At 40.8% G+C, this 25,488-nt stretch overlaps 1 protein-coding gene across 1 annotated transcript in view; it reads left to right on the forward strand.

The window, feature by feature from the left end:
• The window catches only part of LOC134679274 (adenylate cyclase type 5-like), a 367,970-nt gene that overhangs the window by 159,225 nt on the left and 183,257 nt on the right, over positions 1-25,488 (forward strand). The window contains exon 4 of the mRNA XM_063538168.1: positions 6,681-6,768. Coding sequence (XP_063394238.1) covers positions 6,681-6,768 — 88 coding nt within the window. The remainder of the gene's footprint in view (positions 1-6,680; positions 6,769-25,488) is intronic.

Genomic DNA, 25,488 nt, shown 5'->3' on the forward strand with positions numbered 1-25,488 from the left:
AATAAAATGCAAAGAGGAGGGAGGAGGAACGTCACTTAAATTATAAAAGATTGCACAAAGTGCCTTTTCACACGGTATTTGGCGGATAGTGTTATTTTGAACGTCATACTTCTATGAAATTATGACGTATAAATAACACTTGCCCTGCGTTTGCTATCAAAATCGTTGCAGACTTTTCTTGGTCTAACAATAAGTTCTTACCAACCATCTCAGTTAACCCGTGGAGCGCCCTACTGTCACACGTGTGCTGGTAACTAGTAGCTATAGTTCGTTTTTTTTAGCATTAGAAAGAACTTGCAAGAAGGTAAGCGATCTTGACATGTCTTTTAATTGAAAAACGCTTTTTAAAATTCAAAAACTATTACTTATGATAGCAGAAGAATATAAATGATCGTATTAGATTCATAACTGTTACATATTTGCCGTAACTTATTTTTAAAATGTGTTTTTCAATTGGACGTAGTTACGCGAAAACGTTCCAACCCACAGCGACCCCATTTTGAGATAAACGCAATTTTGTGTTTTAGCGGTACACTTTTTCCCTGTAATTATTTCAGGCAAATACTATTGGTTTTACTGTGGAATGCCAAACTGGTTGTTGAATGATATGCATATTTTTTGTAAATACATAATACAAGGGGCATATAAATAGGTAAAACGAGTTTGAAACGTTTTTGCTAAATTTAATTTTGTATGAACCTTGTTAAATAGCAATTTAAAAGACACATCAAGATTGTTTACCTTATTTCTAATGCTAAAAAAAACGAACTATAGTATAGGAGTTCCATACTAAGGTAATTCTGGGGCGCTCCACGGGTAAATGGTTAAACCCATTCGCTCGCGCTCGCCAACCGATGGGGACGAGGGTAACGACTCGGACCCCTATTTAATCTTGCGTCTCGCTCTAAATCTCGTAGCCATTATCGATGGACGGAAGGGTTACGGTGGCCACAATATAAGCATTGAAAGTACCTTAAGATTCTTAAAAGTCACAATCCCGCCGCCAAAATGCCGCTCCCGAACAATCAAAGATAGGCTCTCATTTTGGTTCGATATGCTTAAATTACATGGAACTTGGCATGAATATACAAGTAACATAAATATACGGGCCGGCGCAGGCCACTCCAAAGGACGCAACCATGCGGTAGAATGAGATAGCAATATCACTTGCTCCCTCTAACGCATAAATGCGTCCCTTGGAGTGGCCTGCCAGATGTAACCTGCACAGCACACAGCAAACCTACATACAGGGTGTCCCAGAACTCGACGTCAAGCCGTAAACGGATGATAGACCAAGTCATAACAGTTATCATAAAAATACAAAAAAAAACCAACACATGTTTTTTTTAAATTATGGTCACTTTAAAAATTCACTAAAAAATCCACACCCTGTAATTATTCAAGATTACACAATAATAAAAAAATTAGAATAAATTATGAAATTTGTAGTAACAAGAGTTAAAGAACCATGTGATTTCTGAATCTTATACTAATATATTTTAGTCTAATAGCCTAGCTGTATATTTTATTTGATATACGTATAAATATATTTTGTATTCAATGTACTGTATATTTTCACCGTACTAAAGAGACTATTGATAGTTTCGGAAGGGCGTGAAAGGTGAGCCCGTCGTATCTTATTGACTGAGCATTTTGTATGTCGCGGCTCAGCCTGACCGCTTCCTGCAGGCCAAGCACATGATTGGCGCGACAGTATCTCGCCGCGAGATACGACTACCCATCTTTTTCTAACTATGTTAATTAAAGAGGGACGGGTAGTCTATCTCGCGGCGAGATACTGTCGCACCAATCATGTGCTATCCCGGCTGCGCTTTATCTGAGCGTTTTCCAAAAAAAATCATAAACCCTAAGTTGAATGCCTTTCATGCTGTCACATAAAAGCCCTAGATGAGTTTTTTCCATAAAAATGTACATTACATTCATGTCTTCATAATATTGACTAGGTATGCAACGCGCTCCTGTGGCTCTACAAATAAGATCGTGTCAGATATTTTTGCTGCATTCGTTGTGTAACATACTATTGGAGGTGACTGTACATACAAGGGGTGAACTTAAACATGTACGTCAACAAAGCCAACAGGAGTGGTCATTTCTTCATACAAACGTACTCGACTGTTTCCTCCGTGGGTTTTGATGCTAGAGCAATGATTTTTTCAACACAGTATAATATTGTCAATATCAGTGTCGGACCGTTTAGCTTTTTTTGATATTTTTGTTTTTTAAGGCGCTAGAGCCCTTCAAAAATTGCCAAAATGGCCTAATTGACTATGCCGCAATGAGAGGCGCGGTATTCAAAACTGATATCAATTAGCCAAAAAAGCAAAACGGTCAGACACAGATAATTTCATAATCATTTAGATTTCCAAATTAAGTTACCAGTTACCAGCGCAAGGAAGTTCATATACGCCGACGACATCTGCCTAGTATCTCAACACAGTGACTTCGTCAACCTGGAACTTACACTATCCAGTGACTTGGCACGGTTGGCTGACTACTTCAGAACTTGGCGACTAACTCCAAGCTCAAGCAAAACAGAGGTCTGCTGCTTCCATCTGCACAACCAATTAGCCAAGCGTGAACTAAAGGTGTCCCTGAATGGATCGCTAGTTAGACACAATTTCTCTCCCAAGTATCTCGGAGTCACCCTCGACCGCTCCATGACGTTCAAGCAGCACCTCTCCAATACAGCACGCAAACTCCAGAGTCGCAACAACATCGTGCTAAAACTAAGCGGCACCTCTTGGGGAGCAAGTGCCGAAGTGTTGCGAACTTCAGCGCTATCTCTGGTGTTTTCAACAGCAGAATACTGTGCAGCGGCGTGGCTAGGCAGTGCCCACACGTCTAAAGTAGATGTCGAACTAAACAAAGCCATGCGAGTCATATCCGGGACGCTCCAGTCTACTCCTTGCCACTGGCTCCCTGTGCTGTCACGGATTGCCCCGCCGGATCTCAGGAGGAAGGATGCCTTGCTTCGGGAAGTGGCTAAGATCCAAAACAACCCTAACCTACCATGTTACGCGGAGTTTTTAAAGCCAACCAAGCAACGCCTCAAATCCAGAAATCCTTCGTGTAGCATCGCCCAAAACCTGGTCGATACCCATTTTAATATAAAATACGAGTGGACGAAATCTTGGGGCTTGTTAATGGCAGGGAAACTAGGATGTGAAATTACGCCGGGCTCCAGAATAATGGGTTCGGACCTCCCTAGACGAGACTGGTGTAAACTGAATAGACTCCGTACTGGCCACGGTCGATGCGCCTATTACAAACACCGCTGTGGGTGGGTGGACTCCCCGGCCTGCGGCTGCGGTGCGGAAGCCCAAACCATCCAGCATATTATCCAAGACTGCCCTATAACGCGCTATGTCGCCGGTCCTCCCGAAGACCTGATCACCCTGAGCGACGAAGCCATAAAGTGGCTGAATGGTTTTAGTGTAGACATCTGATTATATTTGTTTCTATTTTTAAAATATGTTAGCCATACGATTAAATAAAAATAAATTAAGTTACGATTGGTTAAGTTTTGGAGGAGGAAACAGTCGAGTACGAAACCTCGATTTTTGAGATTTTAACGCATGATTTTTCGCCTTGTCCTTATCGCACTAGTTTTAACTTTTAGGAGCCGCTTCCATTAGCGAGACGGATATATTTACCTAAAATATTTAAATCTCAGCTCCTGTTTCGTCTTGAGTTTAAGTTATAAATAGCCAACATTTTATAATAGCATTCGAAAGGTTAAGGGCGTGTTCCGAATTTAGATTATTGTACAGAAACCACATAAATATTTATTTTTATATTGAAAACTTTGAGAAGCACGAGGCCAAGCAGCCTTACAAACATAATGGGATAAAGAAAGTCATCTAAGAATAAACACAGACGGGTTTTTTGGCAGTGACTAAATACTTCTTCTTCCTCGCGTTATCCCGGCATTTTTGCATGGGAGCCTGGGGTCCGCTTGACAACTAATCCCATGATTTGACGTGGGCACTAGTTTTTACGAAAGCGACTGCCATCTGACCTTCCAACCCAGAGGGTACACTAGGCCTTATTGGGATTAGTCCGGTTTCCTCACGATGTTTTCCTTCAACGAAAAGCGACTGGCAAATATCAAATGATATTTCGCACATAAGTTCCGAAAAACTCATTGGTACGGTTTGAACCCGCGACCTCCGGATTGAAAGTCGTACGCTCTAACGCTAGGCCACCAGCGCTTCTTGACTAAACACTGATAGAAATAAAAGGTGATTTCTTATTATTCTTATTAAGTTAATTAAGCTAATAAATCGACAAGCCTTGAAATTGAGACTATTGTTTACCGTTTTCTTGCCAGCTTTCGCATTAAGGACGTTTGAAGGTCCACGTGCCAATTAATTTATTTCTAAATGTAACATTTCAGTTATAAAAGTACGGTCTAAACAATAGGCTAGATGACTAATTTTCATTTATGGTATAAATCGATCAGGTTTGTTTTTATGATCAAAAGTCTATATGGGACCCATTGCATTAAAGCAATACAAAAGTCAGAAATGATAGTCAAAGTCCGACAGTCGTACTTCACTTACGAAACGCTCCTAACAAAACGATAAGATAACGTGACGTCACGGTCTCTGATAGTCCATCTTGAAGTATGGACAAAACATGAAAATTGCGTTTTTGTCGATGAAATATTGCGTTTATGCATATAGTTGCTATACAATATTTTTTTGTATAAAATGTAAGGAATCGAATGGTATCCTTACTTATTTCCTTTTTGGAAGCTAAAATAAAACTTTAATTTGGAAACTTTCAGGTCCTATATTTTTGTATTAATTCCATATATTAATTTAATATCCACATTATTGTGATAAGTTGCTCATTTGCTATCTATTCTACTAGAATTTGTTATATAATTCAACATGTGTCATCATCCCTATTTGAATTCTTTGAAAGGAGCCCTAGGCTCTCCGAAGAATGGCGCGAGTGACTAAAAACAAGTGAGTCCAAAGTCCAAACCGTAAAAAAATGCAATTGAAACTTCAATTATTTTTTAAATGAAGTCCAACCAAAAGGGACTTGCAGGGCTCGTCATCCAAAGCGAGCTTCGAGCAATACCGTAAAATGGGGTGAGTAGGTTTCGCGGGGAGAGTTGTGTTATGAATGGGGAGAGAAGGTTTTAGAGGGGAGTGAGAAGGAATTTTAAGGCTACTGCTACAAAAATAATGTATTCCAATTTAAAACGGGGCTATAGTAATACGCATGATAAAAAAAACGATCCAACAATCTTCCAAAAAAACCTCTCTCTCTCACCCCAAATACGAGGCACTACGGGGTGAGGTGGGTTTTCCTCCTTATCGTCAAAGTTATGAAATGGAACTACCCAAAATAAAATACAAACGTCCGAACCACTTATTATATACACCATTCAGTTTTCACATGTAAAAATAAAATTTTATCGAGGTTTGAAAGTCAAATTTCACCCAAATCACCCCATTTTACGGTACGGAAGGGAGTCAGCAACGTCAATGATTGAATATGCCCTAATAACTTTTGTGACGTTTGTTCACATGCAGGAACGAACATTTTGAACTTTTAAATGTCCTTAATTATAGTTGTTTTCAAAATGACGGGCGAATGAGTTTTGGAAATAATTTTGGAAATTAATTAGGGCCTCCCCATAATAGCGTCTTTTGGGTATCTGTGTCTAGTCAGCGCTATGGAAAATGGCGTCGCCGCGGCGCGGCGGCCGCGCAGTTGCGCCAACGTTAGGGCGCCCCCACATCTAGCGTCTTTCGAGCGTCGGCGTCTACAACTCTATGGCCGCTGCTCGACGCAACGTCGACGCAACTGCTCAGCGACGTCATTTTCCATAGCGCTGACCTGACGCCGACAGACGCCGACGCTCGAAAGACGCTAGATGTGGGGGGCCCATAGAGTTGACTAGACGCCGACGCTCGGGACGCTAGGGTGGGGTGGCTCTGACTGTGAGGGCTGAGGGCCTACCGCGAACCACGTTCGGCGTGTTGCCTCTCTGTCGCAGTTGTAACTTCGTGCGTAATTGTGACAGGGAGGCAACACGTCGAACGTGTTTCGCGGTAGGCCCTCTGTATCTCCCTGTACATCGAAGGGTGTCATTGATTTACGTCGGGTCGTTCAATTAGATTTATATCTCAGGTATAATGTATACCTGGACTTAGTAATGTTGAACAAGGTAGCCACAGTTCAATCTGAACCCCTATCTCGTTTATTTTCAACTTTACGGTATAAATGAAGAGGACTAAACTTGTAGAGAATCAAATTTTTAATGGTCGCTTTTTTAAAAATTTAATTTCCCTAATATCGATCCTAGAAGAAAAATTGTGAGGACCAAACTTGTAGAGAATCAAATTTCCTACAGTATTTGTCCTCACGGTTTTACTGTAAAGTCAAAAATGGCCGAGTTATTCAAGAAAAACCGATTATTCACGGGTAGGGTCGGTTTTTTGGATATAATGACTGAACTACTAGTGTAAATTTCATTCGATAGCGTGACGTATCTTGGACATAACTTGCGGAACTTATTACGAAATATTTTATTAATTTGATGTGAACACAGTTTTTTGTTTGACTTATATATTTTTTAGCTCGCATCTTATATTTCTGTGACATGAATGGTTTCTCATTTTTATTCTTTTTTTTCTCAGGTGGAATCGGAAAACGGCGCCTCGCCGGCCCTGCCCCTGTGTCCGGCGGGCCGGCCGGACGTCGACGCCACGCCGCTACTCGGAGATGGTGAGTTTTCATATACCTATTACATTACAATGTAGGTACCTAAGTGATATTTTTACTCGGAATACAATACATTTTCTGAAGCTGACACGGACTCAGGGTAGTAGCAACTAGAGATGCCCCGAATATTGAATTTGCACCTTTCTCAGCCGAATACCGATTATTCGGCAATTCATGTCTAACCCCATCATTATCTTCCTCGCGTTATCCCGGCTTTTTGTTACGGCACATAGGAGCCTGGGGTCCCCTTGGCAATTCATTCCGAGAATTGGCGTAGGCACTAGTTTGTACGAAAGCGACTGACATATGATCTTCCAACCCAGAGGGGAACCTAGACCTTATTGGGATTAGTCCGGTTTCCTCACGATGTTTTCCTTCACCAAAAAGCGACTGGTACACATCAAATGATATTTCGTACATAAGTTCCGTAAAAGTCATTAGTACGAGCCGGGGTTTGAACCCGCGACCTCCGGATTGAAAGTCACACGCTCGTAACCGCTAGGCTATGGTTGTAGTTTTTATTTTATTTTATTATTCTGCCCAGAGATTGAAACGGTTAAATTTTATCAAAATCTAACGAAAACGTAAATCGACTATACATTGGAAAACTAGTCCCTTAATGGCTCCTCTACACGATGGGCCACCGCCGGCCAGTCCAAGGGACGCAGCCATGCGGTAGAATGAGATAGCAATATCAGTTGCTCCTAAAGCATAAATGCGTCCATTGGAGTGGCCGGCGTTGGCCCATCGTGTAGAGGAGCCATATGGGGCCAGGAGAGCGAAGAGCCAAGTTTCCAAACAAAGCTCTGCGGGAGTTTTCTTCCAAGTTCAAACAGCAGCTTTAATGAAAATGCCACACGGCAAACGAGAGGCAACCAATTGCGTTGCGTAAATAATAGAGCACGAGTTGTTTAGCGCTACCCAATCAAACTTGATGTTTGCTTTGTTAAAACAGTTGCCTCACCGCCGCAGAGCAACATTACACAGAGCAGTCACTAGAGATGCGCACAACGGTTCACTGGGTTGAAAAGATTCATATCTTTCACTCGCGGTGATATATATCACTAATTTCGCTCAGTGAATCTGTAGACTAAGTTCACGAGTGAGTAGAGAGAGATGCCATTCAATCAGACACAGCCATAAGTGCGACCAAGATGGCGAATCAAGCGATACGTTTTCGCCATGTTTTCCCAACACCCTCCGTATTCAGTAACCTATTGTTCACTCGCTCTTTCACGCTCGGCCGGCTCATTCGAATCATGAGTAGAAAAAAGCAAGCAAGAACACTGTGTTAGAAGAGTGAGTGAGTTCAATCAAAAGATATAGTTCATTTAAATCACTCACTCATGAACGACACAATGTCTAGTCACTTTCAAACATATATCTTTTAAGACGTCTCCCGGCGTCGCTGTCGCGCGTTGTTGCCAAACATGTTGAGCGAAGTCCGGCAACGTTGCGTTGCGCCACTACCCCCGACGTCACTTCATCCACTACGAATTTAGACTGATAGTTTCGCTGGTGGTCTAATGGTTAATGGCTCCTCTACACGATGGGCCAACTCTGGCCACTCCAAGGGACGCAGCCATGCGGTAGAATGAGATAGCAATATCACTGGCTCCCTCTAACGCATGAATGCGTCCCTTGGAGTGGCCGGCGTTGGCCCATCGTGTAGATGAGCCATAATAGAGGTTGTGGGTTCGAGACTCGACGTGCCACCCAATCTAACTTGATGTTTTCTTTGTTATAACAGTCGCCACACGACCGCAGAGTAACACAGCTAAGTCACTTTATAATTGAACACCTTTAACGACCTGGCCCCAATTTCACATCGGTGACAGGTGCGACGAATTGTAAAATCACTGATGCTGACGTCACAGGCATCCATGGGCTACGATTACCACTTACCATCGGGCGGGCCGTATTCCTGTTTGCCACCATCATTGTATTATTTAAAAATACTTTATTATATCGGAATAAAACAGATATTTCTCCTGCTAAGTTTCTGACAATTGTCAAAGATTTAGAAGAATTGTAGGTAATTCTTGACAGGTAATGAGTTATAAAACAGGCCACTGACGAGCCTTCCAAATGGATGGCGTTACAATGGATTCATCCAAATGGACGGCATCCTAATATTAAACATTGCACGTTTTTGACATTCACGGACCGATTTTGGATTGCAGCCACGCTATTTGGACTGTTGGAAGGCTCGTCAGTGGCCACCTTTAGTCGGAATTTCGTGACAATTAGTGTTTCTTGTGACAATTGTCATAAACTTAGCAAGAGAAATATCTGTTTCTTTCCGATATCATAAAGTTTTTTTTAATAATACAATGATGGTGGCAAACAGGAATACGGCCCGCCCGATGGTAAGCGGTAACCGTAGCCCATGGATGCCTGTGACGTCAGCAACAGTGATTTTACAATTCGTCGCACCTGTCACGTTGGTGAAACAGGGGCCTGTTAGCAATCGTTACAAAACTAACGGTCAATGTCAATTCCCATACATTTTGTCAGGTATGTAACGGTTAGACGTTACTGAAACACGACTTAAGTCGCGCTTTAAAGTACAAGTTAAATGAAATTGCCCACGTAACCGTGAGACACTCAAGGACCACTGAATTACTATGGTTAAAAATATTAGGGTTCCGTACCGAAAGGGTAAAAACGGGACCCTATTACTAAGACTCCGCTGTCCGTATGTCCGTCCGTCTGTCTGTCGCCAGGCTGTATCTCATGAATCGTTATTATGGTTAGCTAAAATTTTCACACATGCTGTGTTGCCGCTAAATATAACTAATTTATTTGTTTTTTGTGTTGTGCGTAGTATTTAGAATAGTGTATGTTAATGTTATTGATTTTGTTTAATGTAGGTACATTTAATTTAGTTATCTATTATTGTGATTATGAGTCCTCGTTACTCGAAATAAATGATTTTTAATTTAATTCAATTCTAACAACAAATACTAAAAACAACATAAAATAAATAATTAAGTATTTTTTTATACATATAGCCTAATTGAGTATCTTGCTCCATCACAAAACAGAAAATGAAAGTAATTGCCAAGTATTCTAAAATATGCATTTTACGAAAAACTGTCAATAACATGTAGAAAACGAAAAGTAGAATGGCCTGACTATCTGCCGTATTCGAACTTCAAGATATTCACAAGAGATGACACCTACTAGATCCATTCTAGATACGTTATAGTTTAGATATCAACTAGTTCTCTTTTGCCGCGCAATTCGGGAACCAATGTCACTTTTACGTTAGATAGAGTAAGATATCTATTAGAGACGAATTAGATCTCTAAGTCATATCCTGTGGAAATCGTTCAAGAGTATCTCCAGAATCGCGTAAATGTCAAATATTACAGGTTAGATCTTAAACATATCGTTATCGTATCTTGGTGATGTCTAAAACATGTCTAATAGATGTCTATTTCATAATCCGAATCGAGCCCTATCTTTGTATTCAGAAGCAGTCCTCAACTTAACTATTCTCTTACTAAAGGAATACATTTTAACATCTCACTTACGGCCGTTATGGTTAAAAGTGGCCTTTTCATAGAATGTTAAAAAACAAATCCATTTCCAAACGAATTACATCAGTCTAAAAAGCATCATTTTCCCTAAAATAAAAAATGAAGCTCAAAAGCCGGCACCTTTGGATTAAAGAGAAAAAAGCTACCAATTATTGTAATTACACACATTAAAATTCAATTCACACACAAAAGGGTCCCATTTTATACATACATTTAACATGAACCTTGCGCGTTCGAAATTTAAACACAATATCCCTAAGCGGTGTAGGGGACAATTCGAATTTTAGCTTTTCGATCTGTGATACTGATCTGTATGTCAAATGTGACGTCTTTGGTTGGAGAAATGTTACTTTTGACACTGACAGATCGAATAAGTGAAATTCGGATTGGCCCGTTAGCTTCATTTGAATTTCCAACATCCAGCCACTCTTAGATTTATATTTACATTTTAAACTCTAAAGCAAACGCAATAAGGTTGGTTTTTGGTTAAAGCTGTGAAGTTTGCTAAGTTCTGAGTGTCGATCTCGGGTCTCGAAAGGGAAATAAAGAAATATTTGAATTGCTAATTGGGGTAGGAGCGACGGGAGAAAAATGGAGTTTTGGCCTTAAAATGTGTTCGTCGACAAATTATGGGGAGGGAGGAATAAGTAGCGATCTACGGAGTGGTAATGGCACGATTACAGTCTTACGGCTCGATTCGGAAAATGAATTAGATTTCTACTAGACTTCAACAAGTTACGATATGGATAATTTAAAGATATTTGTAAGATAGATATGTCAAATTTGACATTTCCGCGATTCTGGAGGTCCTCTAGAACGATTTCGACACGTTATGACTTAGATATCCAAGTCACATCTAGTCGATATCTAATGTAGATCTAGTTGATCTCTAAATCGTCTCAAGATCTTGTGATTATCTCGAAATCCGAATAGGTCTGTTAGAGGATATAACCAACGGAGACGCCATGTCCAGATACCCTATTAAGTACATAATTGAGGCAGTGAAGTAAGTGAGCAGTAATATAAATAAAAAAATAAATATTATACCATTCTTACACAAATTGACTAACTCCCACGGTAATCTCAAGAAAGCTTGTGTTGTGGGTGCTCAGACAACGATAAGTATAATATATAAATACTTAAATACATAGAAAACATCCATGACTCAGGAACACATATCTGTATTAATCAAATAAATGCCCTTACCGGGATTCGAACCCAGGACCATCGGCTTCATAGGTACTACCGACTAGTCCAGACCGTTCGTCATAATGTATAATTATATCTTCAAGACCAGGAAGTAATAGAATTATTTCTCCGTAAAACTTCACACAATGACTGTTTTTTTATCGTGAGACCTTTGTGCTATTAATAGATCGGCATGATCTAGTCTAATTATAAGAACTAGTACTTATCCGTTCATAATGTTAAGCGTCTGCTAAGTACATTGTTGTTTTATAGTAAAACTAATGATTCCAATGAACTATAAAATTCTAGTGAGATTCAAGCATAATTATTAAAACTCTGTAGGTATATAACCTGGATAAGCGCTGATGGCCTAGCGGTAAAGGGGCCCACTGATTAACAGTTCGCCGGACGGTATCGGCCTGTCAGTTGTTCGGAACTGTTAAAATTATGTTCTAACTGACAGGCCGATACCGTCCGGCGGACTGTTAATTAGTGGGCCCGTTAAGAGCGTGCGACTTTAAATCCGGAGGTCGCGGGTTCACACCCCGGCTCGTACCAATGAGTTTTTCGGAACTTAACTATGTACGAAATATCATTTGACATGTACCAGTCGCTTTTCGGTGAAGGAAAACATTTTGAGGAAACCAGACTAATCCCAACAAGGCTTAGTTTCCCCTCTGCGTTGGAATGGGAAGTCAGATGGCAGTCGCTTACTTAAAAATTAGTGCCTACGCCAATTCTCGGGGCGGACCCCCGACTCCTATGAGCCGTGGCAAATGCCGGGATAACGCGAGGAAGATGATGATAATTATTTTTAAAACTCTGTGAGCTGTAGACGGCCGTATATTTTATCAAAAACTGAAACGACAATAATCTAATGTATGTGACTAAGATCTGTGAAGTTATGGCTTGTAGAGTTAGAAGCTTGGGTCTACAAGAGATCTGGTAACTTTTTGTCAGTGCAAGCCTTATGGTTTCGTCTTGGCAACATTTTACATGAAAATGTTTTTGGTGGGATATAGTTTGGCAAGCCATTTCCGGCAGCAGAAAAAGGCAGCAAATTTTAAAAAAGGTAGGTGCGAGGGGTTGTCCACCTACTTATAGAAAATTTGAAGCTTCGCGGCTTTAGGCTCGCCTGATGGTGTGCAGTCACCGCAGCCTAATGGACGCCTGCAATTCCAGAGGTATATGCGCGTTGCCGAGCAGTTGCGCTTGGACACCCCGCAACACCAGAGTGCAAGTGTGTTACCGACCTTTAATATGGGAGTACGTTTTTTTTTAAGATCATAAGATCGTTTCGGTTCGAAAATACCGCGAGCGACAGTTCATACTTAATATACTTATGTATTACTGTCATAGGAACCATCATTCAACGTGAGAGATATAAACAATCGGCGCGATTCGGAAAGTGAATTAGAGATTAACTAGATACGATATAGTAAAGATATGTGACGTCTCACGTATAAAGGTACCTTATGGCGGTTGGCGCTTACGATTATTAACGTCGCTCCAATATTATTGCGGCGCTATGCGACGTAAGCGCCAGCCACCATAAGGTACCTTTTGTCGTGGAACGTCACATAACTTTACTATTTCATATCTAGTGAATCTCTAATTAATTTCCCGAATCGCGGCGTCAGCCGCCATAAGGTACCTTTTGCCATGGAACGTCACATATCTTTACTAATTCATATCTAGTGCATCTCTTATTCATTTCCCGAATCGAGCCGAATGTTTTATACCACGGTACCCTAAAACCCTAAAAACTCTGAATTATCGATACAACACAGAGCTTAACGAAATACAGGCTGTATTTACGAACTTTTTGATGGAATTTCCATTGAAAACATCTTAGGACCAAGGAATTACCTGGCCCCTGTTTCACCACCGCGACAGGTGCGACACTTGTCGACATCACTGTTACTGACGTCACAGGCCTCCATAGGCTACGGCAATCGCTTGCCATCAGACGGGCGGTGTGGCTGTTTGCCACCAACATGTTAATTTAAAAAAAACTCCACTATATCGCCAGTTAATAAGTAAGTACCTACTTATTTTGCGAAGCAAATGACAATTGTCATAAGTAACACGACAATTGTCACTAAATTCCGACACAGAACTCATTTGCTGTCAAGAATTACTGAAAGTTCTTTAAAATCTTGTGACAATTGTCATCATTATCATCATATACATCGCAAGAGAAATACCTGTTTCTTGCCGATATACTTAATAAAGTTTTAAAAAATAATACAATGATGGTGACAAACAGGAATACGGCCCGCCTGATGGCAAGCGGTAACCGTAGCCTATGGATGCCTGTGACGTCAGCAATATCAGTGAGATTTATCGAATTGTCACAACTGTCACCTTGGTGAAATAGGGGCCTGATGGATTTTTACGCTTCATTATGTGATCCAGCCATTAACAATGCAGATTCTGATTTTAAAATTCGTTAAGGTTTTGATATTTTAACTAAAGTGTTGGTAGCCTAGTGGTACGTAGACGTGCGACTCTCAATCCGAACCCCTAAACCACTACCAGCAGTTTCGACATTGACAGATACGCTCGCGTCTAAGTAAGTTAATTTCTATGCATCTCGCTCGTACTCGCGTATTAGTGCAAGCAAGAGAAAGTAATTTACGTAGACGCGAGCGTATCTGTCAATGTCAAAACTGGTGGTAGCCATACTAGTGTAAATTTCATTCGATAGCGTGACGTGCGTTCGTGTTTCCGCTGTTCGTTCGTGTTTCCGCCGCATGTCTATTTTTGTTTAGGCCAAGCGGGATGTTTCGGAAACTCAAAATCCCACACAAAATGACAACGTAAACGCGTACGTCACGGCACGCTATCGAATGAAATTTACACGCGTGTTAAAATCTACAAATACATGCAACTCATTTATTGTTAGAATGTGAGTAAAAAACCGGGCAAGTGCGAGTCGGACTCGCGCACGAAGGGTTCCGTACCATAATGCAAAAAACAGCAAAAAAAATAACGGTCACCCATTCAAGTATTGATCCTGCCCGACGTTGCTTAACTTTGGTCAAAAATAACGTTTGCTGTATGGGAGCCCCACTTAAATCTTTATTTTATTCTGTTTTTAGTATTTGTTGTTATAGCGGCCACGGAAATACATCATCTGTGAAAATTTCAACTGTCTAGCTATCACGGTTCGTGAGATACAGCCTGGTGACAGACAGACGGACAGACGGACGGACGGACGGACGGACAGCGAAGTCTTAGTAATAGGGTTCCGTTTTACCCTTTGGGTACGGAACCCTAAAAATGATCTTTGTTACATATAAACTGTTGTTTCGTTGTTTGTTTTGCGTCGGGCGGTCAAGAGGGCGTACTTGGGACGACCGACTGGTGGCCGTCCGGTGTGTCGGCCCAGGTATCACTGGGAAGACAGTGTGGCGGCGGGTCTGCTGCAGCTTCGCGTCAGTAACTGGCAGGAAGTTGCGCAGGATCGGGACAGGTGGCACGCTCTCGTTTCGGAGGCCAAGATTCTCTTTGGATCGCTGAGCCAAAATAGTTAGTTAAGTAGTTACATATAAAGTGCGTCGCAATCAGCCAGCCTACCTACGTTTTAGGGTTCCGTAGCCAAATGGCAAAAAACGGAACCCTTATGGATTCGTCATGTCTGTCTGACCGTCCGTATGTCGCAGCCACTTTTTTCGAAACTATAAGAACTATACTGTTGAAAATTGGTAAGTAGATGTATTCTGTGAACCGCATTAAGATTTTCACAGATAAATAGAAAAAAAACTGGTCAAGTGCGAGTCGGACTCGCGTTTCAAGGGTTCCGTACATCACACAATTTTCAAAATATTTTTGTACGTGAAACGTGACGTGAGTGAAACGTCTTGAAAAACCCGAATGGGTCAATCAAAAACCAGATGTAACATGAAGTTTTCTGGCGTGGTGGCATATCTCTACATCTCTGAAGATTAAATGCCGAACAATAGTACCTACAAGTGTCCAAATGCGTAGAGCTGAAAACTCGAGCGTCCGACGGGTCGCGCTTCCTACAACTTCCGAAAGTGTTTTAAAAGCGAAGGCCGAAGAGAGATAATACCTACAGGGCGACCAAAAAATAAGTGTATTCCCGTAGCCAAGGAGGTTTTGGGATTATACTGAGCAACTTTTAGTATGGGACCAACCCCGAAATCGCGAAAATAGAAGTATCCTCCCATAGAAAACGGACCAGCCAAAATGTATGAAACAGTCAAATTTTTCTTCGCGATTTCAAGGTTGCACGTTGGCAACGGGAATACACTTAGTTTATTTTTTAGCCACCCTGTATACCTACTGCTTTTTAAAACACGTAACAATAGTAACCCAATCAATCAGTACAGTCAGCAGCAGAAGTTGCTAAGCGGGAGAGTGGTTTAAAATGATCTGGACGCGACTTTATAGTTAAGACAATAAGAGCATGTCAGGGTAATTTTGAACACCTCGGCCGCTTAGCAACTTCTGCTGTTGACTGTACTACAAGTACCATTGCGACTATGTGCCAGATACAGCCTAGTCGCATTTTTTGTCTTCAGTCCGACTCTCGCTTGAAGCTAAAGGCACGCCTCTTTGGGGGGCTTCGGGCCTTCGGCCTTATGCGGATATCGGCCTAGGGCCTTCGCAATAGCTGTCTACATCACGTTTCACTTAAACCATTGCGGCTGTGTCCCTAAAAAAACGTTAACCGCATTTTTGTTCTTAAATCCGACTCACGCTTGACTCTAGATTTCTGATAGGTTTTCCTGACATCTTTAGGTAAAGGACTATTTTGTGTATTTTTTTCAGAATTTTAGACCCAGTGTTTCGGAGATAGAGGGGGGTGAATGGTCATTTTTTGTCTATTTTCTTGAATAACTTCTAAACGTTTTATAGTAAATTTATAAGAAAAATATATTTGAGATTCTCAAAATGAGCTCTTTCGTTTGATATGTAACACGATATAGTTTTCAAAACTTTGTTTTTTAATTTTATCGTTTACCCCCCAAAAGTAGCCCCTATGTTTAAAATTCATTTGTTGACGTTACATATCCGTCTTTGGGTCACAGACTTACATATGTGTACCAAATTTCAACTTAATTGGTCCGGTAGTTTCGGAGCAAATTGGCTGTGACAGACGGACAGACGGACAGACAGACGCACGAGTGATCCTATAAGGGTTCCGTTTTTTCCTTTTGAGGTACGGAACCCTAAAAACAATAAATTTTGGGGGTTCCCCATACTTAGAACTGAAACTCACAATATTTTTTTTCATCAAATCATAATATGTGTGGGGTATCTATGGATAGATCTCCAAAAATGATATTGAGGTTTAAAAATTTTTTTTTTAAATTCCAAAGTGGTAAAATGTGCCCCCCTCCCTGTAACTTCTAAAATAAGAGAATGATAAAACTAAAATATATATATGATGTACATTACCATGCAAACTTCCACCGAAAATTGGTTTGAACGAGATCTAGTAAGTAGGGTTTTTCTAATACGTCATAAACCGCAATTTTATTTTGTTACTTGCTGCTACGAACCCTTCATGGGCGAGTCCGACTCGCACTTGGCCGCTTTTTAACAATGAATTTTGCTGATTTAATATTTGCTAGTCGCTTTTCACCGAAGGAAAACCATCGTGAGACTGGACCAATCCTAGTATATCCTCCAATAACGACTGAATTTTCTACTAATTAATTTTAAAAGGTTTTTTGAAACTTAGTCATCCTCGGGTTTTTTTTATCAAGTGTGTCTATATTGCTACGCTATTTAATTATAAGTACATAGATAATAATAACGATTTCATGGTGCAATGCACAGGTACTGCCCGATTCGTACTTTAAGATCCGTCAATTAATAGATCTAAAAACGATATGGATTAGATGCGTAGGGATGGTTTTGTTGCGTTTTTTGACTTAAAATACGTGAGTGACCCGTTAATATAATATTCATTCATTCTTCTAAAATTATGGCTTTTATGAATCATATAAAATGAAGTTCCATTCAAGAGAAAACATCAAGAGTTCTGACGGACCGAAAATCCTTCCACGCAATATTAATATACTTATTCGAAGGTAAACCACAATAGGCATATTCAGACCGTTTTCTTTGGGGCAGTGGCTCGCAAACTATTTTGTGATAATCTACTTTTATACAGTACGGTTACCATCAGTTTGTCACTGACATAAACGCCGTCGAGAACGTAATTTACTTTCTATACATCTCGCTCGCACTCGCATATTAGTGCAAACGGGATGTATAGAAAGTAAATTACGTTCTCGACGGCGTTTATGTCAGTGACAAACTGATGGTAACCGTATAGAACCCCTATAGACCAACCGCTTAAATGAGATGGCAGCATATTTTCAGCCGCGTCAAATAGGTTTTGGCACTCCTTTAGGTTGCGAGGCGGCAATCCATGCGACTAGGCATTTTGCTGAGTCCCGTGAGAACAGCGATACCGTTATATTGAAGCTTGACGTCAGGAACGCATTTAATTCGATAGAAAGAAATATAATTTTGGAACACGTGTTCCAACTTTGTATCCCTTTCTTTAACAACATTATTTGGATTTGATTTGGTTTGATTTTGTTCGATATTTTACATTTAATTTTTGCTTCGGGTTGGTGTAGTGAAAAATGTTGTGTTTGTCGGGGGCAAATTTTGTTTAACCCTCGTGCTTTGAAACCCTCACACCGATCAAGATTACATTTTTCGAACCACTCGCTACGCTCGTGGTTCAATTTTGGAATCTTTCGCTTGCTCGGGTATCAATATTAGCACGAGCGGTTAAACAACAACTTTGCCCCCTTGTAAAACAAATAACTATTAAATAAAACAACTTTGCATGTATGTATCGAAGCAAAAGGAGAATATTTTTGTATAACCCGCGCAAAGCCGGGGCGGGTCGCCGGTACAGTCGCCATCAGATATGTCGGAGCGGCCAAGGTGTTCACAATATCTGAACACGCACTCTAACGCCCTGACGCTACGTCTTACGTAGGCGAACAACGCGCGAACGCGGCGCCTGACATTCGCGTGCAAATCGCGCCGCACCGCGTTCGCAACGAGATCGCTTACGTAGGACACTTCTATGGGCATCAAAGGATTGATTTCGCCGCGCCGCGCCGCGCCGCGTTCGCGCGTTGTTCGCCTACGTAAGACGTAGCGTTAACAATATCTGAACACGCACTCTAACGCCCTGACAATAGGCCTCGTGTTCAGATATGTGTGAACACCTTGGCCGCTCCGATATATCTGATGGCGACTGTTAAATATAGATAGTGATAAGATTGGGAACCACTGTGGGGCTACTTACATATAGTATCCCTATTGTAAAGGCCCTTTCTCGCCGACGGTCGTGTCGGCATTTCTCGCAGCATATTGTTGTATTTTATCGCGTGTAGGCACAGATTAACTAGGCACACTGTAGATTAGATACACCACTCACCCTACAGAAGAAAGGGTTGGGGTCATTTGTTAATTTCACTCCAACGGTCGTCCCGGCGGTTTTTGCAGTATTTTGTTACCTATAAGTAGATTATGTGTAAGAAGCGCTGGTGGCCTAGCGGTAAGAGCGTGCGACTTTCTCGCGGGAAGCCATCTTGACAGATCGGTCCGATGACAGGGCACGCTTAGAACCCCGCTAACACTTACCTTTGTAGGTATAGGTACATTATGTAATCTGTGATGTCGGTATGCGTCCTCACTTTATTACACCGTACGTTTATTTACTAAATTACAATGAAGGAGACAATGGAATTTAGAATATTCAGAGTTGTAATACCTACTAAAACTTGACAGAAAACGCGTTGGGCGCCAATCCAAAGATGTGGGTTCAAATCCGTGCGTGGTAAGAGCGTGCGTCTTGCAATCCGGAGGTCACGGGCTCAATCAAACCCCGGCTCGTACCAATGAGTTTTTCGGAACTTATGTACGAAATATCATTTGATATTTACCATTTTTTCGCTTTTCGGTGAAGGAAAACATCGTGAGGAAACCGGAATAATCCCAATAAGGCCTAGTTTACTTCTGGGTTGGAAGGTGTGATGGCAGTCGCTTTCGTAAAAACGTAGTGCCTACCTACGCTAATTCTTGGGATTAGTTGCCAAGCGGACGCGGCTCCCATGAGCCGTGGCAAAATGGGCGGACAACGCGAGGAAGATGAAAACTTGAGAAGTCAGCCAAGGTGCTAATAAACATCTTAACACGCATTCTAACGCGTTGACAATAGACGTACGCCTCTATTGTTCTCTCTCTCTCTCTCTCTTTTCAGATCAAAGAGAATAGATAGTATAGAGGGCTATTGCCAAAGTAAATTTTGTAGTCAACGTACATTTACTGCCATCTATCGACACACGATTAAAACTTAAAATAAAATTGAAAATGTATAAAATTAATCAAAATATGTTTACGGATAAATGATTTTTAATTTTTATTGTTCCCTACTGACCCATGTTCTTTCACTGATATGTATTGTTAAATATCAAACGGTGTCGTCAACGCCAGAATAGGCCAAAGGTGTGTGCGCCATCTATTCGAGAATGAGTTTTTCTTGATTTCCGAGGCACCGAGGTTTTTTTCTTAGACTTTATTTATCTTATACGGAGTTATACACGGTGTAACATGAGGAAACCGAATAACTTTAACCACGCATTTCTGAGGTCAAAAGAAGGAAAAAATGTAATATGAGTTTAGGTCAATTTCGCCTAAACATATTTTTTTTTTGTTTTGTTTTTTAAATTTTTTGAATGTATTTGTACATAAAAAATAAATTTTATTGGTAAACTTGTCCCTTAAAATTGATTTTTTCATTTTTTTTCGTAAAACCTACTTTTTGCAAAGTTGTACTTGTCACTTTTTGACATCTATCAATAAGGATATTTAGACTACGTCCCATAGCAGCAACATCACCCTCAAAAAGGCCTTTTACTCTATGTAACAATAAAAACTTGTTTTTTTTTTAATTAACATTATCTCTGAAACTAGACGAATTTCAAAAAAGTTTATAGGACATTTTTGTCTCTAAATATGATCAGGAATACGCTGTTAAAATTATGCGGTTTACTCATGTTACACCGTGTATATATCTTTGATTCAGATATTTGAGAGCGCCTTTGTGGCCGCGGGATAAGTGTGACTGGCCTTCATACCGGCAAAGAGAACTTAGCGTAGAGGTATATTGTCAAAGTAAATTATGTAGTCTACTGACTACATTTACTGCCATCTCTCGACACAAATGATTAACACTTTTAGAACGCCATTTGACTTTGATCCTTATTCTTTCACTGAATGTGTTACTGGTATTCTGTTAAATATTGTAATTAACGCCATCTACTCCAGTAGATGGTGCAATCTTTTCGAGCGATGGCGCTATGACCATGACCTTGGCCCCCTTTGGCAATATTCCTCTAGTCTAAATTCTCTTTGCCCATACTGACCTTAATAGGTACATACTAACATACATACACGCCGATCTTTGTAGTTGTGGTGTACCTAATCGGTAAATTACTGACCAAATAAAAACCGGGCAAGTGCGAGTCGGACTCGCGCACGAAGGGTTCCGTACCATAATGCAAAAAAGGCAAAAAAAAACGGTCACCCATCCAATACTGACCCCGCCCGACGTTGCTTAACTTCGGTCAAAAATTACGTTTATTGTATGGGAGCCCCACTTAAATCTTTATTTTATTCTGTTTTTAGTATTTTTTGTTATAGCGCCAACAGAAATACATCATCTGTGAAAATTTCAACTGTCTAGCTATCACGGTTCGTGAGATACAGCCTGGTGAAAGACGGACGGACGGACAGCAGAGTCTTAGTAATAGGGTCCCGTTTTACCCTTTGGGTACGGAACCCTAAAAACACTACAACATTGTGGCTACCACCAGGTTGGCACTGATATAAACGCCATCGATAACGTAACTTACTCTATGCATCTCGCTCGTACCCGCATATTAGTGCGAGCGAGATGTATAGAAAGTAAACTACTCGTATGTACTGACTGACTCATGAGTCACCATACCATGGTACGGGCACAGAATAAAAATCAGCCCATAAAACATAACCCTTCTCTCGCCTGTCGGTTAGTGACACTTGTTTTGTCCGTGCTCAGATATATATGCACGCTATAATTCCACCTAATACCTTCGTCCGATGTCACAGGGTGTCGCAAAAAGTGATAATTACAGAGCGCTGAGTACAGTCGCGCTTGGTTCGATTACGTTGATGGAAAAAAATTAAAGTTATATTATATAAATATTATTTATATATAACTTTTAAAGTTTTTAGCCTGGTTTCGCGGTAAAATAAAGGCATGTTTTTTGTGTTGAGGTATTCGGATTTTGGTATGAAAAGATTCGAGAAATAAGTTGCGAAGTGACATACGGCAAAATATTTTTTGGCAATGACTTAGATAACATTATACACAGCCTTATACTGTGGTGATAACAAATTGAAAACTGACTACGCAGCGGTGGGGGACGTTATTATGACGTTTATATGATTGATTAGGATGAGTTTGCATAATGATTTGTTGACTACTTTTAGAATGCGATGGATATTTCTTGTAGGTATCCTTTGGTGTTGCTTATGTCCATGGGCGACGATGACCGCTTCCCATCAGGCGGCTCGTCTGCTCGTTTGCTGACTATTACAAAAAAAAAAAAGGTATACTAGCACTTTTAGCAGATACGTGCCATGTTTTTTTTTTCAACTAATTAGGTAAATACTTATATTTTTGGGCCACTTTTTTGCATAAGGTGATAAAAACAGAGACTTCTTCTTCTTTCCGTGCCTTTTCCCATTATTTGGGGTCGGCCCTCCTCGTTCTCAAGCGCCAGGTCGGGCGATCCTGGGTTGTCTCTTTGTTCAACTGGGCCTGTTTCAAATCCATTGATATGGTGGACCACCACGTAGCAGGCGGACGACCTCTGCCTCTCTTATTATTCGGCAATGCAAGGGCTTTCCTCACGACATGGTCTTCGTCGCGTCTCATGATATGCCCGTACCATCTCAAGCGCGATTCTTGAATCTTGTCGGTGATGGGGGCGACCTTGTAGCTTCCTCTGATGTGTTCGTTACGTACTTTATCGAGTCTCGTCACACCGGCCGCCCATCTCAGCATCTTCATCTCATTTACATGGAGTTTTTGTTCATGCACTTGTTTGATCGTCCAGCATTCTGCACCATACACCATAGCAGGTCTCACAGCTGTTTTGTAGACCTTGCCTTTAGTCTTTATCGGCACACGGCGGTCACAGAGTACCCCCGAGAGCGACCTCCATCTCAGCCAAGCTACATTTACCCTATGTGCCACATCCATGTCCACATAAAAACAGAGACACATACTAAAAAAAAAAGGCATTTTCGGCCGATACGAACTACAAACTTTCAAGAAACGAAGCGTACTGCCATCTTTAACGCCGGCAACGCTCTTGGTGGGTGGAAGGTGTCCATGGGCAACAATAATTGCCTGGAGGCGACTCGCATGCTCGTTTGCCTACAAATAACACAAAAATTTCAGACTCAATATAATATTTACATTACTAAACAGTTTGGATAATTCTGATCAGTCTCAATTTATTTCTCATGAAAATGTAACACGGATAGTTAGCTTATGTCAATGTAATTTATTAAATTTGACGATGCGTGTTGCGGATGACATATGTGAAAGTATACATTTTATTTTGACGAAACCTGCCGGCGTATTATGGATGGTTTTATCCATCTTTATCCACGTGATAAAACAACTGTCACTTTTTAACACCGTGGGTAAGAAAGTGACGGACACCGTTTTATCACGCTGTCACGTAGACAAGAATGACCATCATATCCGTACTGAGGTGGATGAGCTATCTTTTTGGTGACGAAACCTGCGCTGTGGATCTGAAGGTACCTATGCTGTTATTATTATGTTTTTTTTAATTGCCAAATAATTTTTAATATAAATATACATATTTATATTCATTAAATGCGTCAAACTGTACACCACTACATGAAAGACAGGCTTTAGCTATACACAGTATTATTGGCGTAGTTTTAACTGAATTACATTTTCGCCGCGCACTTTTATCGAGCACGACTGTACCCTTTGTGACAAAGGCGGCCCTAATTGTTTTACTAATACCACTTCTAGAGTTCTGTCCGTGTTGTCACGTAGTTTATATATAAAATGTGTTCTTCCAAACGATTCTAGACTCTATTGCACACACATTTCAAAACACTATTTATTTTTCATCACACTCGCTCGTAAATGTGAAATTGCACGCAGGTTTAGCGGGAGTTATAGAAAAAGCGTTTTCCCTAGGGAGTTATGAAGTTTCTAGTGCCATAACAGTTTTTTTGTCTTTATAATTGATTTTAGTATTGCAAGTGTGATGAAAAACATTGTGTGTAACTCGGGGCTTAATATTATTGCAAACTCGAGTCTATAAATCGCTCCGGCAAGCCGTCCTGATTTAACTTACTCTCGTTTGCAATATTTAACTTACGCCCCATGTTGCACATTGTACTATTTATTTGGGGACAATCTTACACAGATCGACAAGGCCCCAAAACGGGGAGCGAACCTGCCGGCCTAGCCAAAGTTACAATCGCTACCTATCGCTTCGACAACGAAAACAATTATGTCTCTCTATCACTCTTCCATATTAGTGTGACAGTGACAGTAGCGTTTCGATCGCTACGGAGCGTAAGATTGGCATCTTGGCTACGCGCTGGGCTATAACCGCGAAAATCGAAGTTCGCAAATTACGGGCATTTTTCTGTCACTCTAATTACGCCTTCATTTTAGTAAAAGAGAAAGATCCCCGCAATTTGCGAATTTCGGTTTTCGCGGTAGCCCCTCTGATCCTTTCGGGCATTCTCGGCTCCGTTGGGCTCAGTCAGCATTGCTCCGAGCAATTATTAGGGTTGGCACAACTTGACGTCCCTTTGCATGTACGACCACAGATAAGTTAATGACATGAATTTTGACAACCCTAAATAGCCGAAAGGGATAGTATATATTATGTAGGTGCCATATATGGGTGAATCAACTTTCCCTTGTCACTAGTTGCCATGGTTACGGTCTCCTGGGTCACTCTTAAAATACTAGTTATTTCGTATTTATATGAACCAAACTGGATCTTTCTGGTAGTTATAAGGCCTTTCCATAATGAGACTTCTATTACTAAGCACGTTTGAAGAACATGGTGCAGCAGCTCTTCTAAGAAACTGCTACTATTGTCTCCTGGCTGATGGGACAGAATAACAACAAGAAATAGTTGATCGACCCATATACATAAGAAAGCAACAGCATTCTGATTCTTCCCTGAATCGCTGTCTAACTTCGGTTTTGTAGGTAGTTTCTTATCTGTATGGTAGTAGGTACTATTACTTAAATATTCTGTGCCCAAACTAAGCAAAGCTTGTACTATGGCGTCGATATACACATGTAAATACATACTTATATACATAGAAATCACCTATGACTCAGAATTAAATATCTGTGTTGCCCTTACCAGGATTCGAACCCGGGACGATCGGCTTCATAAACAGGGTCACCCACAAGTCCCACAACCCAAAAGCATAGAGAAATATAGTAACTTTTCGACTATAAATCTTTTTTTGTATGGGATTTTGAACAGCGTGCCAAGCGGGACGTTTTGTAAACTCAAAATCCCATACAAAATGACACTTAACAGGTAGGTACGTCACGTCACGCAATCGAACGAAATTTAAATTAGGAATACAGATCATCGGTAGTAGGTATTTTAACCGGTTTCTAGCTGAAAATATGTGCCCGGTTGTACAAAATGGCCGACCGATGTCCCCGATTAAATACCTACTAAAGCAATCGAGAGCCCTTGAGCCCATCGGTTAGCCCTTGACACAATTTAGAGGTTAGGTGCGTTTATTTATTACCGGGCCCAGTACCGCAGAAAAGATAATAGCCACACTGTTTCTGGATATTTCAATAACTATTTTTATTCTTTATTTATTTATCGTCTTAGGT

The sequence above is a fragment of the Cydia fagiglandana genome, chromosome Z (assembly GCF_963556715.1).
Source record: "Cydia fagiglandana chromosome Z, ilCydFagi1.1, whole genome shotgun sequence".
NCBI lineage: Eukaryota > Metazoa > Arthropoda > Insecta > Lepidoptera > Tortricidae > Cydia > Cydia fagiglandana.